Raw genomic sequence first — 16,217 nt, 5'->3', positions numbered from 1 at the left:
GGTGCACAGAGGGAAGAAGGCTGTCCACACTCCCTGGTAACAGAGCGGATTTAGGCGGGTTGTGGTGACGGAACGTGTACATTCTCTTTGGGTTGCTTCTGTTTCTTCATGAAACAATAAACGAAGGAGTGGAGGTGTTGGAGGTGTCAAGAGAGAGAAGCTCAGAGACTGTTGCCAAAGAGCAGGAGGAAGACGTGGAGTAAGGAATGTAGTCGACTTGTTGGGCAGCCCGAGCGCCCACCGGAATTTAAAGGGGGACCTGTCAGCGGAGCTGTGTGGTTTCCTCCCGCTCTGTACCGCTGTGTGGGCACAGCAGACGCTTCAAGTTACCCCGAGACGATGGTTTTCCCAGATACATGAGCACAGTGTAGGAAGAAGCAAGGGAATGATTATAATGAAGGATCACAGACATGAAATCGGGTACAGAGGGGAGGACAGGGAAAGAAGGTGAGCGAGAAAGGGTGGTAGGATTATGTCCCCATGGGCTCTAAGTGATGGTGATAATAACCGAGTCCTTGGCTCCTGAAGTACAGTAGGCTTTTGTACAAAGTGCTTTCAGGGGGTTTGCATGATAAAAACCCTATAAGGTAGGTCGGTGGTGGCAGAATGTTCTTTTCTTTTTTTAATTAAGATTTATTGGGGTGACAATGGTTAGTAAAAGTACATAGGTTTCAGGCGTACAATTCTGTAACACATCCTCTATTTATCACATTGTGTGCTCACCACCCAGGTGGTCATGTTCATTCATGTTATATAAAGGAGACAACAGCCAAAGAGGTCAATCAATCTAAAATCATGCAGCCAGTCAGTGGTAAAACATACACTCAACCCAAGGCTTTCTGTTACATGTAACGTCTTTTCACCACTCTGTGTGATGTCTGCTCACAGATTACTCAGTCTTGTTGAAGAGACGGAATGTAGAAGACAACATGGGGAATGTGTAATCAAATGTTAAATTGTACAGTGTGGAACGATGCAAGTTTATTCAGTAATCCATATTGAGAGCTCAGCATGGGCAGGGCTCTATTATAAGCACTGGTGATACAGTGGTGACTGAGATGGGAAAAATCCCACAGTTGTGCGCTTCAGAGAAGTTTTAGAAGGGTGTCTCTGTGATTCTTTCATGGTGTCATGATTTGGTAAAAAACACAAAGTACTAAAAGTTATAGGAAACTGTTTTTCTGCTACTTGCTGTATGTGACATTGTTGCTTCAATTCCCCACGTCTTAGTGGGGATCCCATCTATATACTGAACTGTGATAGTTTTGCAAGTTCCACCCTGACTAAAAGTACAGTGACTTTGAGTCTGTATTCTAGCCTAATGGATCATTGTTCTAAAGTGTTTTCGTCCTCATGTGACTTCCTGATTTAAAAAGTGGGAATGCCACAGCTCATTTCATAGTGAGGAGACCTCATTTCCATAGTGAAATGCTGCACTAACGCGCATTCTAAAATTGTCCTCCCTTGCTGAAACGCGGGACAGTATGAAAGGGAGATAGAGACCATGGTCAGCCTGCAGGTCCAACAGCCCCCGTCTTTAACCTCATGATATCTGAGCACCTGTGAAAAGCTTTGAAATAACTAATGCCCTTTCCCCTCTTCTTCCTCCTTCCTGTTCAGGCCTGGAAGAAACGCTGGTTTATCCTGCGCAGTGGCCGGATGAGCGGTGACCCAGACGTTTTGGAATACTACAAGAATGACCACTCCAAGAAGCCCCTGAGGGTCATCAACCTCAACTTCTGTGAACAGGTGGACGCGGGCCTGACCTTCAACAAGAAGGAGCTGCAGGACAGTTTTGTGTTTGACATCAAGACCAGTGAGCGCACCTTCTACCTGGTGGCCGAGACAGAGGAGGACATGAACAAGTGGGTCCAGAGCATCTGCCAGATCTGTGGCTTCAACCAGGCTGAGGAGAGCACAGGTATGAAAACAGATGCGGGCCTTGCTCAGAAGGGCCGAGGCGCCTCCTGGAGGAGGCTTAGCGACGGGCTGGACTGAGGCCTTCAGATTCCTTGCGCCAGGAGAGCAGGCTGTAGCTAAAAGCTTTCTTGCCTCTTTGGCAGAGGAGTCGTAGGCAAAGGGTAAGAGTGTGAAAGGGGTTGGCCAAATATTAGAGGGGGCCCTGCCCCTAATTATACTCACATGGGAAACTGGCATACGTAGGGGGGAGGGGGTTGAGATGAAGGTAGAGGTACTTTCTTCAGGGACCTCAGCAGCACCCCATTTCTCCATTTCCCTCAGCTCTCTAGCCCTCTGGCCTGTTACCTGTCAGCCATTCCACAGGGCAGCTCTCACCTTGCTCCTTTTTTCTGCTCCATCTGTCTGTTCCAGCCCATCTATTTCATACCATCCTGCACAGTTACACTTGCCACTCTGGGTTGGGGTGGGGCGTAGGATGGGATTCTTTGGGATTATTATTGATGTATAATCCAGTGTTCGTTTATGTGCACTTGGGAGGGGACAGGTGAGAAGGGGAAATGCTGATTTATGTTTGGATTTCATTAACCTTCACAAAAGAATAGCTCAGCTTTTTGAATGAGTTTTAAATTGCAGAAATTCTCTTTGACATTGGAGTGGATTCATCCCCAACTCTGGGATGATTGAGGAACAGGGGATTTTCGTGTGGATTTTTTTTTTTTTGAGGTAGGCAGAGAGCCCAAAGCAGTAATTCTTAAACCTGGTTGCACATCAGAATTAAAGAGAAGCCTTTAAAACATATTGATGCTGAGGACCCATGCCAAATCAGCTAACTAAGAATCTGAGGCATTAGTGTCTTTTAAAAGCTTCATTCTAAATAGCTAGGGTCCGGGGCTCATGAACCATTTTTCATAAATACTTGAACGCCACATATAGTCTGTTTTTTATATATTTCTGTTTTTAAAAAATTTTTACACTTTGAAAGCATAAAAACCATTCTTAGCTCATCAGTAATAGCATTATCTGAGAACCTGTTAGAAATGCAAATTATTGGGCACCCACCCCAGACTTACTGAGTCAGAAACTGGGTGCAGGGCCCAGCAATCTGTGTTTTTAACCTCCCCCCCCCACCCCGCCCTTGCCAGGTGACAGTGAAGCTTGAGAACCACTGGTCTGCACTCTTTCTACTCAGAGTGGGGTTTGTGGATCACCAGCAGCAGCGTCTCCTGGGAACGTGTTAGAAAGGCACAGGGCTTCCACTTAGACATGCAGAATCAGAATCTGCATATATTTCAAACTTCTTATTTTGAAATAATTGTAGACTTGCAGAAGGATTGCAAAATTGTACAGTAAGTTCCCATGTCCCTTTCCCTCAGCTTTCCCTAATGTTAACCTCTTATCTAACCATGGTACAATTATCAAAACAGGTTGGTTCAGTACTGTTAACTGAACTACGGTTTATTTGGATGTCACCTGTTTCTCACCAGTGTCTGTATTCTGTTCAGGATTCAATCCAGGATACCGCATTAGATTTAGTGGTCATGTCTCAGAGGCTCCTCCAATCTGTAACAGTTTTCCAGTCTTTCTTGTCTTGTTTTGACCTTGACACTTTTACAGAGCACTGCTTAGAAGCTTTGTAGACTGTCCCTCAATTTGAGTTTCTCTGGTGTTTTCTCATGATTAGATTGAAGTTATCAATTTTGGTGAGACATCATTACCCCAGAGATGATGTTTCTTTCCAAGTATGTTGTATCAGGGGGCACATGATGTCAATATGTCTTATTACTGGTCTTGTTAACCTTAATCCTTTGGTTAAGGTGGCATCTGCCAGATTTCCCCCCTGTAAAGCTACTGTCTTCACTTTTGTAATTAATAATTTGGAAGAAACACATCAGTGACGTGCAAACATCCTATTTCTCCGTAAGTTGCTGCCCACTAATACTAGCATCCATCAGTGGGTCATGTCTGCAATAGTCACTACTGTGGTGTTATTCTAGGGTGATTTTCTGTTTCCTTCAGAATCCACGTTTTACTAAATGCCCAGGTGATTTGGGTGCATATTAAAGTTTAAGAAGCACTGGTCTGAATTATTCCAAAACCTCGTGGATCATCAAAATCACCTGAAAACTTTTTTTCTTTTAACTTATAGGTCTGATTCAGTAGATCTGACTGAGGATTGAGGAATTAGTAGTTTTTTAAAGTTCCTCCTACAAAATTAATATAAGACCCAGTATTATATTATATATATTATATTATATTGTATTGTATTATATTATATTAATTATATTATATTATATTATACTATACTACATTATATTATTATATTATATTATATGACTCGGCCTTATAGTAAAATAAGACCAGGTCTTCCATTAATTTTTGCTCCAAAAGACGCATTAGAGCTGATGGTCCGGCTAGGTCTTATTTTCTGGGAAACAGGTCGTACATCTGACCTCATACATTGCTGGAGGGAATACAAAATGGTACATTTACTGCAGTAAACAGTGTGGCAATTTTTCAAAACGTTAAGCCTATGACCCGGCAATCCCACTCCTAGGCATATACTCAAGAGAAATGAAAACATATGTTCATACAAAAACTTGTGCATGAATATTCATAGCAGCATTATTCATAATAACCAAAAACTAGATACCCAAGCATTCATCAATAAATAAAACATGGTGTGGTGTGTGTGTGTGTGAGTGTGTGTGTGTGTGTGTATTATTTAGCCATAAAAAGGAATGCAATACTGATAACATTCTACAATATGGATGAAACTTTAAAACATTATGCTATTGGGAGACCACCTCAGGGATGATGTAGATGCCTGATCACTGCACTGTACACCTGAAGCTGAACAGTAATGAATGCCAACTATAATTTTATATATATATGTATATATATATGTATGTATATACTTACACAAGAAGCGGAGTACAGCATTAGGAATAGAGACAGTGGAAATGTAATGGCTCTGTGCGATGTCAGAGGGATAGTGGATGGGGGGAGAAGGGTTCACACAGTGTGAGGGATATAAATGATAAATGTCTAAGTATTACTTTGTCTTGTGCACCTGAAACTAATTTAAAAAAATAGATTAAAAAAATTATGCTAAATGAAAGAAGACACAAAGAGTCACGTAGTTTGATTTCATTTACAGTCAGCCCCTTGAATTCACTGGTTTGCATTCACAGATTCAACGAACTGTGGGTTGAAAATATTCGGAATAAATGCTCCGGTGTTGCTGATGAGTATCATGCTGTTAGGCCTGTGATGGTGATGGTTGTCTGTACTGAACACGTACAGACTTTTTTCCGTTGTCATTATTCCCTGAACAATAATGTGTAACAGCTATTTACACAGCATTTCTTGTATTAGGTATTGTAAGTAATCTAGAGATTGTTTGAAATATACGGAGGATGTGTGTAGGTTACATGCCAGTACTGTGTACACCATTTTATATAAGGGACTTGAGCCTCTGTAGAACCAATCCCCTGTGTATGCCATGGGATGACTGTATATGAAATGTCCGGAATAGGCAAATCCTTTGAGACAGGAGGTAGATTGGTAGTTGAGAGTCAGGGAAAAGGGAAGTGACTACTGATGAGTAGGTTTCTTTTGGGTGATAAAATGTTCTGGAATTAGATAGTGGTGACGGTTGTGAATTTCGGGAATATACGAAAAACTGCTGGATTTTACACTTTAAAATGGTAAAATGTACAGTATGTGAATTATATCTCGGTTTTTTTTTTTCAAGTTTTGCAGTTGATTCTGACAACCAGCCAGGTTTGGGACCCCCTGGAGTTAGGGCCAACTTCATGGGCATGTGACCTGCGCGATCTCACAGGGCCCCAGTCTTAACCCTACACTTGGTTGAACACTCTACTGTTGTGGTCTTAAAGTTCTTAGTTTTGTTTAAATTGTGTACATTTAAGGTGTACAATGTGATGATTTGTCATACATTTATATTCCAAAATGATGACCATAATAGGATTAGTTAACACATCTGTCACCTCATGTAGTTACGATTTGTGTGATGTGTGTGTGTGTGATGTGTGTGTGTGTGTGTGTGTGTAATAAGCACTTTTAAGATCTCTCAGCATCTTTCAAATATACAATACAGTATTGTTAACTATAGTCACCATACTGTACATTACACCCCCAGGACTTACTCATCTTATAACTAGAAGTTTATATCCTTTGACCTTCACCCATTTCCCCCACCCCCGCCCCGGAAACCACCAATCTACTCTCTGTTTCTGTGAGTTTAACATTTTTAGATTTGTTTTTCTCTGACTTACTTCACTTAGTATAATGACCTCAGGGTTCATCCATGTTCCAAATCGACAGGATTTCCTTTTTTATGCCTGAATACCATTTGACTATATATCTATATCTACAGATATAGATATCTCACATTTTCTTTATTTGCCAAAAACCCAAGAAATGCGTTTTTCCATTTCTTGACTGTTGTAAATAATGCTGCAGTGAACATGGGGGTGCAGATATCTGTTCGTGATAGTGCTTTCAATTCTTCAGATATATACCCAGAAGTGCAATTGCTAGATCATATGATAGTTCTGTTTTTAACTTTTTGAGGAACATTTACATACCGTTTTCTGCAGTGGCTGTACCAATTTATATTCCCACCAACAGTGCACAAGGATTCCCTTTTCTCCACATCCTTGCTAATGTTTATCTCCTATCTTTTTTATAACAGCCATTTAACAGGTATGAGGCGATGTCTCCTTGTGGTTTTGATTTGATTTGATTTGCATTTCCCTGATGATTACTGATGTTGAGCATCTTCTCAGGTACCTGTTGGCCATTTGAATATCATCTTTGGAAAAATGCTAAGTTCCTCTGCCCATTTTTTAATCAATTTTTTTTTTGCTATTAAGTTATATGAATTTTTACATATTTTGGATATTAACCCCTTATCTGCTGTGTAATTTGCAAATATTTTCTCCCATTCTTTAGTTGTCTTTACATTTTATTGATTGCTTCTTTTGCTATACAGCAGCTGTTTAGTTTAATGTAGTCCACTGACTGATTTTTGCTTTCTTTGATTGTGTTTTGGTGTCAAATCCAGAAAAATCATTGTCAAAACCAATGTCAAGGAACTTTTTCTCTGTGTTTTCTTTTAGGAGTTTTATAGTTTGGGGTCTTACATTTAAGTCTTTAATCCACTTTGAGTTAATCTTTGTGAGTAGTGTTAAGATAGGTATCCAGTTTCATTCTTTTGTGTGTAAAAATCCCAGCACCATTTATTGAAGAGATTATCTTTTCCCCATTGAGTATTGTTGGCTATCTTGTCAAATATTAATTGACCATATATGCTGGGGCTCTCTGTTCTATCCCATTGGTGTTTGTGTCTGTTTTTATGCCAGTACCATACTGTTTTGATTACTATAACTTTATAATATAATTTGAAATCAGGAAGTGTGATACCTCCAACTTTGTTCTTTCTCAGGATTGCTTTGGCTATTTGGGATCTTTTGTGGTTCTATATGAATTTTAGGATTACTTTTTCTATAAAAAGTGCCATTGGAATCATGATAGGGATTGTACCGAATCTATAGACGGCTTTGGGTAGTATAGACACTTTAACAATGTTAATTCTTCCAATTTATGAACACAAGATATCGTTCCATTTATTTGTGTCGGAAGTTAATTTTTGAATAAGGGGCCCCGTGATTTCACTTTGCAAATTATGTATTCAGTTGGGCCTGGACTAGATGTCCTGCTCTAGGAATTCTGTGATTTTGTTTGTCTTCCTTTAAGGAAGGATTATAAGCCCCCATTTTACTCTTAAATTCTTTGGTATAATCTTTGCTTCCTGTATGAAATTTTCTGTTTTCCCCAAATCTTTATCATTTATAAGCTTCATGGATTTTGTTTTTGTTTTTTCTTTTCTTTTATTCCTGTTAAAGAAATAAAGTGCTCATTGAAAAAAAAAAAAAAACAACAACAAAATGTCGGGGGAGAGAAAATAAGAAAGGCATTTTTAAAAAGGCAGGGAGAACCCCCCCCCCATAGACCTCCCAGTCTAAAAGCTTTCATAAATGTGAGAAATAGATTCAAGGAATACCTCAGCTTTTTAGGTAATAGGTATGATTAGGGGGGAACGTAACCAGAAAGCAAATTGCTTTTAGTTGAATTATTTCCTTTTGGGATTAGAGGTATTCCTACCAAGAGAAATATATCCTTGAGATGTAGTAAAAATTACTCTTGGTGCTAATGTCTTTTCTTAATCACACATTTAAAAAATAGTTATTGTTTGAATCCTTACTTTTGCCATATAGGAGTCACATACCATCCAAATACCAATGTCTAGAACCACATTATCTGAGTTTGCTTTCTTTGGTAGGAAGACTCACTTGTTCACTCACTCATTCATTCCACTAACCTTTACAGAGCACTTGTTCTATGTCCCTGTCGTAACTACTGAGGTGCAGAGATAAGCGAGAGGGTACCAGTACTCAGACATCACAGTCCAGAGGAGGGGCTGACATGTAACCAGTCACAGGGGAATGCTGTCACAGAGGCATGGACCACTAGCTCCGTGAGGAAAGGAAGCAGGAGGAACATTAAGGTGACAAATAATTGAGTCCATATTTTTTCAACAGCTTTGTCTATTAAAGGGTATGTTCCCCAATGTGATATATAGATGATGTACTACAGAATTGTATCCCTGAAATCCATGTAACTTAACTAACCATTGTCACCCCAATAATATGTATGTTATTATATATCTATATCTATCTATGTAGGTAGGTAGGTAGATAGATGGCAGATAGATAGATAGATAGATAGATAGATAGATAGATAGATAGAAGTTAGATTTTCCCTTAAACGTTTAACTTCTTTTTTAAGTGGATTATTTTATTAGCTGTCCAGTGGTTTAATTCCCAGAGCAATGTTATTACATTGGTGCAAAAGTAATTGCGATTTAGAAGGTTAAAAATAATTGCAAAAACGGCAGTTACGTTTGCACCAACCTAATAGTTGTGTATGGCAGAGCTTTAGGATTCTTTACAAGATCTTTTCTGATGAAGACCACAGGCTTTTCTTCCCTCTCATCGGAGACTCTGGTGTGTTAAAAGATTCAGCCACATAATGGGTTGTGTTTTCATTTAGAGGTTTTCTTAAAAGTGGACTATATCCATATATCCCTCAGGTAAGGAATTAGAGCTTAATCACCCAAATCTGATTTTTTAGTAGAGAGTCAGGATCTGAAGAAAAGCAAAAAGGAAGTTAGTATTTGACTGCCTACTTTCACTTATGTATCTTATTTCATTTAATTGCTTTTATCAACTGTGTTTCCTTTTTTTCCAAATAAGGAAACTGAGTGCTTTTGCTTCCCTGCCTAGTACTCCGGGACTAAAGCTCTTCTCTGTCCACACCCCTGCCCTGGCGGGGTGCAGATGGGCTGTCCAACCCTCCTCTGCCTGAGACTCTTCCTGCAGCACGGTTGTCCCTCTGCAGGGGCTTGTTGAGAACAGTCCAGTCATCTGGGTGTTAGTGTCAGCACTGCCGTATGTGGGGGCACTGCTCCCTAACACCCAGTGGCCACAGAGAGAAATGGCAGCTCTGTGTTGAGCATCTACCCCATGTAAAGTAGGGACTTGACATAAATTCCCACTCACAGTTGACAGTAAATTTAGAGGTAGCAATGATTTTTGACCCAAGGTCACACAGCTAGGAAATGACAGAGCCAGGATCCCAGTGTAACCCAGATCTGACTTTGCACCATAATACGCTGCCTCTTTCTCGCTGACCTCCTGAAACATGACCTCCGGTCAGAACCAAGCCCGGCCATTTTTGCCTCTTTGAACACTTCCCTGGGAAACAGATCCTGATCCCCTCCACCAGGGGTCCTGCAGCTGGTCCCTCCCACCCACCCACACTGCTCCAATGGTAAGGCTAGAATATTCCACTAACTTAATCACTTCCCAGGCTTGAATCCACTCATCAGGCTCTATCGGTGAGTCTGTAGGCTGGGGGCGTGGACGCCTGAGTTTAAATCACAACTCTGGGATTATGGGAACAAGTCACTGACTGAAGCGTTGGTTTCCCTTTGTCGAATAGGGATAAAATTCTCTTCTCACCCAGTGCTCCTGCTTCTCTCTGGTTCCTCAGGACACCTTAGGCCCACTGGCAGCACCTCAAGTTTCCTGTTTCCCAAAGGTTTATTCACATTTTCTAAGGAGAGGACCCCCTGCAGCTGTGCAGTGCAGTAGCCCTGCCCTGCTTGCTGCTTGGTTCTGCAGAAATGGCTTCCTATGGGACTCTCCTTCAAGCAAATACTCCCTTTTTCTTTGTTTCTTTTTCTTTTTCTTTTTTTTTAAAGAGTTGCAAGGGGACCCATAAAATAATTTCTGTTTTTCACTTTCAGCTGGAAGAGGTTTTGTGGCAGATGGAGTTTCTTTTTTTTTTTTTTTTTAAATCCTTGCCACCCTCAGCTTCTTTCTGCTGCTACCCTAGAATTCCTCACATATTCCAGCCAAAAATGCCTAGGATAAAACCTAAGATCAGGACCAGACCAGGAGTGAAACTGAGTCTGAATATCGACATAAGGGTGGAGGAAACAACCTCCTGAGAGAAAACTCTTTCCAAGAGGAATCTAGGGATGATGCTCAGGAGGGAAAAGCAATTCCAAGAATGAATATCAAGAAGATTTCATATCACATGTGTGGAATTTGGTTTGTGGGTGTGTGTGTGTGTGTGTGTGCGCGCGCGTGCACAAGTAAAAATAAGCACCCCAGCATTCTCTGGGAGTCAAAATAGCCTCCAGCCCCCAGAGTGAGGGAGCAGAAAGCTGCTCTGAGCTGTGTTTATGGGCAGGCGGGTCCAGGTCCTCACATTTGTGGCACAGTCGCGGGCAGCTGTCCCTGACCAGATGTACCCCACACAAAAAGAACTGGCTCTCAGCACCGAGCTTTGATGAATTATTCATGGCATCAGGAGTCATCCACTGTTGGGAAAGCCCCCCGCCCCTTGAATCCTCTCAGCTGAGGACTTCTTCCCTTTCATCCCCTCCCTCCTTCGTTTACTCAGTATCAGTTCCAGTGCCCGCCCCGCCACTCTCGCAGGGACTCTGAAAGGCAGGCTGGCTGCACTGAAGTCCCAGCCCTGCCCTTCATTTGCTCTATACTCTTGAATAAGTAACTTTATGTCTGAGGTTTTATCCTCTGCAAGGTGGAGATGCTGCTCCCTCACAGAGTTGTTGGGAGGAAGCTAGGAGCCTGTGAGGGTGCCCACTGTGGGCATTAGCAGCCCGTGGCACCGTTTTCCATGTAGTGGTTGTGGTGACAATGATTTTTGTATCGGTTGGTCAAGATGAACAGGATATGATTTAAGTATCTGGTGTTTTCGGAGAACTTTACCATGCTCTACAAAACGCTTAGGCAGCCTCCTCTGAGTATAAAGAAAACAAAATAAGATAGGCAGGGCTGCTAGCTTTATTCCTACTGCACAAGTAAGGAAGCAGTGATTTAAAGGCACTCGGTGACAGTGCCAGAAAGCAGTGTGGCCGGGTCCAGAATCCAAGGCTTTTAACTCCATCCTCAGTCAGGCTGTGTGCTCTGCCTCTCTCATTTATCCTAACTGGTTGTCACAGACCTGTTTACCATGGCTGCTTGTAAGTCACAAAATAGCCGGCAAGGAGGAGAAGCAAGCTTATAAATCACTGAGAACTGACCATTTGGAAAGTAAAGTGTTGTCTGTACATTAGTATTAATCTCTGAGGGCTAAATTAGCAAGATAACATGATCCATCTTAGAGCAGCCACAAACTACTGTGAACTAGAGCTCACGGACATTAGGTCACCAGAGCCCCGTTTGTAACTCATGAAGACGTTGAAATAAGGCCAGAGCCGCCTCCATATCCTGGCTATTTTTTCAGATTTTTCTCTTCTTCTCAAACTCCCTGGCAGGAATTTCACAGCAGTCACATGTCTAACTCAATGGAATGAAGACTTTTCAGAGTTCCAACCAACTGTTCTTTATCTTTTCCCCACCTTTTCTCTATTACAATTGTGGGTGAGGCTGTCCTCCCCCTCTTAAATATTTTGTAAATATTTACACTTGTAGAAATCCATGAGTCTCCTGAGTAACTCAGCAGTGGAGTTATTTTAAGTCCTGGGCCCCATCTGAGATCAGGCAATACCCACAGGAATACTTTTGGGGAAATCCTTAGCCTCCAATGGAGGAACGTTATTGGGGCTCTTCAAACAGCTCCTTTTCTCCAGAGAGAATGAATGGTGATTAAAAGTTGGGACCCGTTATTCCAGCTGGATTTCTGAGAGCAGGGAGGGCTTTGGTAGAGCCAGGCAGCCCACTCAGATGCCTTCTGGTGACCTTGGCCGTCAGATGCAGTGAGTGGGAGAGCCAGGGAGAAACTGGGCGTGGAGGAGGGTGGGGAGGAAAGGGGCCTTCCTCCGAGACCTTGCCTGTTCTTTCTTCTCATCCCCATCCCTGGAAGGACTCTTCCCGCCCCTTCCCTCCCCTACCTTTTGTTTTGTTTAACTAATCTCAGATCTCTCAACTCCCCTGGGGGATCCTTGTTGAAAGCTTAGAGCAAACGTGGGAGGTAAAATGCAGCTTCTCCCCAGACTTACACAGGTCCCTCGAGAAGCCAGAGAACAGTGTGGAGACAGACCTGGGCCCCAGCCCAGAGGCGGAGGCTGTTGTCTCAATCACCCACCCTGTTTTTCCACTGAGACAAAGAGCAAAATAAACATCCAGACCAGTTTCCAGCCAGATCTGAAATCCTCATGCCTTTTTTTAAAAAAAATAAGGCTGTTCTCAATAACCCTGGAATAGCAGGCTTTCCTCCTCAGTCTTTTGTTTGTTTGTTGTTTTTGTCTGCAGCTGTGTCTGGTCACCCTGAGAGTGGGCTGTGAGTTGGGACATGAACTCCACAAAATCCCCACAGACACGTCTGCATTATTCTGGAACAGGCTGCAGCCCTGATCTGCAGGGAAGTCCAGAGCCTCTGGAGGAGGAAAGGAGCCGGGGAGAAACCTGAACCTATTCTTCCTAAGCCTTGATCCTTTTTCCTGCTTTCCCTTTCATCCCAGACACTCCCCCACTCCGCCCAAGCCAGCCAGCTTAGATGGGTCTAGTGCTACCTGCCAACACCCACAGACTGTTGGGTGCAAGCATCTCATGCCAGCCCCTCCACACCAGCAGCTTTGGATGGCCTTCCCCTATTTTTGTTCTTTGAGCGCTTCTGATTATCTCTAGTGAAGGAGGGTGAAAACTCCTGTGGGATTGATCCCAGACCAGATTCCAAAGCCCAGTGTAACTCTGATTTTTTGGCTAGAGGTTCAATAAGGACTTTGCATGTCGTGGTGGGGATACCTTGGACCTATGGAGATCTCGATTATGACTTGACACGTCCAGTTATGTCCAGCCCTCCGTGGGATCCTTAGCTCTCCAAAATCAGTAGGTATGGTCAGCTCTAGGATTTGAACTGGGAATTTCAGCTTCGTGCTGATTCACTGTGGAGACCTACCTCCGTTTCTTCAACAGTAAGCAGGGAGTTTGGGGACCAAAACAGTGATTTTCAATGTTTTCTTCTTTTTGTTCTTTTTTTTTTTCACAATGCTTGTTAACCAAGTCTCACGTGGAATACTATATATGAAACAGGTGAGAGGAGGCTGCTTTGGAGACTGCAAGGGAGAGAGCTGCGTGCTACCTGCTAGAGCTGGGCCCAAGTGGCCTGCGCCGCCTTCTCTGCCATGGCAGCCTGGGGAAATACTGAGCTGTGACAGACATTTCCAAACAGGGACCCACAGACCAGTGCTGAGCTATGAAAATCTTCCTCAGTCCACAGCAAAAAGGAAAACCATGAAGATGTAGTTAGTTTTCATAAAGCTAAATGTACTCAGATTTTAAAACTTCCCTTTATTCACTTTCTCTTTGTATAAGTGTGTGCGTTTGTTAAAGTGTTCATGTCTGTGTGAAGTGGCGGTCATACTGGTAAATATGACATAATTTTTCCATGTTTGATGTAATTAAAATTGCTAACCCTGTGTGTCATTTTAAAAAGAGTGTGAACATATGAGCAAGAAGGCCGTGTTTTAACACATCCATAAAACGGAAAAGTCTGGGAAACAATGACCTAAAGGCTTTGTTGGTGTCAGGCTCCCCTGACCCCCAGACCCTGGAGCTCTGTACACGTCCCCCTCCGGGTGCAGGCCCACCCTGCGCTCCAGCAAACAGTCAGTGCTCCGAGGTACCTTGTTCCTTTCACTTGTGTGCAACCTAGGGTCAACCCTGAGATTTTGCCTACTTCTCCTGTTCTTGAGTCATTTCTCTTTTAACCTGCCTGTAGTCTCAAATTCCATCTAGTACTGGCCCTTACCCTGCTTTTATTTGGCCCGTCTCCGAGACCACAGTCTTACCCAAACCCTTAAGCCAGTGGCTGGACCCCACTGTCCAGCGGCAAACTTCTGGGTTGTTGGTGCCCTGTCTGCCTGAATTTCCGAAGAAAATCTGCTTCTGCTTTTCCTCAACACGCTTCCTCCTCCTCATGGACTCTCCTGCCCACATGTCTAGGTGATGCCCAGTTTCTGTTTTTGTGTTCACTCATTCAGCACACCAAGTACCTCTTTTTGCCGAGTCCCGTGTGAACAGCACAAGACATGGACGCGCTCTCCATGAGCTCTGAGCCTTGACGTTCTCTGGTTGATGTCTTTCACAAAACTACCGTTGGAGCTCTTAGACCCGGCTCCCCGCTCCACATCTAGTTTGAAGCCCCAGGCCCCTCAGTTTACACCAAGATTTACCTGCTTTTAAGTGACTGTGCGTGGCTTTGCACCAAGATATAGCTAGCATATAAAACATGTGAGGTTAACTTCAAGTGTGAAAAGAAAAGAAGTTTTTTTAATTTCTGAATTTAACATCTGTATCAAACCCCCGTCCGGCCAGTGATAGAAATTGAAGTTTTGATCAACTTGGGATAAAACTGGTCAATATAGGATTTTCTCAGCTAATTCAGACTTCTCTCTCCCCCCCTTTTTTTTTTTTACATAAATGGAAATATATACACCAGATATTTTTCCCCAGCTTTGTCAAATTATAATTTTAAAAACTGTATGTATTTAAAGTGAACACAGTGATAGTATGATATATTTATACATTGTGAAATGATTACCACAAACAGGTCAATTAATATATTTAACACCTGAAAATTCAGCTTTCTCTTGCCTTCTCCTTGAATTCCCAGAGGCATAGGGAACTGGAAACAGTTCATTGAGGCTAGAACACAGAGTTTGGGTGAGGGAAAGAGATGTGTGAGAGCCTTGAGCGTGAGAACATGACTCGTTCATCATTCCATTACCACATTAGTGGAGACACATAGTAACTGCCCAGTGAATATTCAGATGATGATGTACTTATAGTGTCTGGTTGTAACTTTGTAAATGGTTATACAAAATGACAGTTTAAAAAATTCCAACTTATTTTCAAAGATTGTCGTTTTGAGAAATTCACTGTTCATGAAGGGAAACAGTTTCAAAAATCTTCTAACCTTATTCACAAGACATAGGGTCAAAAATTCTGTCCATTGAAACAATGGTATAAAGTACAATGAAAACAAAAAAAGAAGGAAAATTTAAAACGGATGATGAACTAACTAGGCTGAAGAGACAGGGTATGTCAATAACCTAAACTTTATGTTACATGTCTGTCATTTGTTGTTTGCTTTTATTCCCCACCTTCTCACCCTTTTGTGGATGAGGTCAGTGAACACAGCTCATCGTGGCTAGTGAATCATTTTAGCCAAACAGCCAAGGCAGAGAAGGGAGTAGATCTCATAGCATGAGAAAATTCTACAATATTAGATCATGAAGGGCCCTTAGAGAGTGTTTAGCTCCAAACTCCTCAAATGACAGAATACTTGGAGGTGAAGAGAGGGGAGCTAAATTGCTCAAGAGGATTTAACTAACAGCAAGACTAGAATTGAAACCCAGTTTTTTGGTGTTTCGTTTTGTTTACTTTTAGCTAGTATTGCAGTTGATGTTGATAATGATACCACTTTGCATTTGTATAATAAGGCCATATGATTTATAAAGCGCTTTTATATGTATATACTCCTTTAAAAGGGTAATTTTATACAAAGAGCATGGGTCTTGGAATCCTATAAATACTTGACCCCACAGCATTGATGAGTTCAGTGTAAACATCGTCTTGGTAAGTTCATATACTTTTCTGAGCCTCAATTTCTGCATCAGTAAGATAGACACCAATAGCTTAGTGGTTACCAGAGGGTATGGGGGCAGGGGGGTGGGA

General features: G+C 42.1%; 1 protein-coding gene across 1 annotated transcript in view; it reads left to right on the top strand.

The window, feature by feature from the left end:
- GAB2 (GRB2 associated binding protein 2) overlaps positions 1–16,217 on the top strand; it is a 182,019-nt gene that overhangs the window by 130,037 nt on the left and 35,765 nt on the right. Inside the window, exon 2 of the mRNA XM_081064080.1 lies at positions 1,621–1,921. Within this exon, the coding sequence (XP_080920206.1) occupies positions 1,621–1,921 (301 nt within the window). The remainder of the gene's footprint in view (positions 1–1,620; positions 1,922–16,217) is intronic.

Source organism: Rhinolophus hipposideros (genome assembly GCF_964194185.1).
Source record: "Rhinolophus hipposideros genome assembly, chromosome: 10".
NCBI lineage: Eukaryota > Metazoa > Chordata > Mammalia > Chiroptera > Rhinolophidae > Rhinolophus > Rhinolophus hipposideros.
Note: the sequence above shows the minus strand (reverse complement) of the source record. Positions and strands in the feature narration are given on the sequence as shown.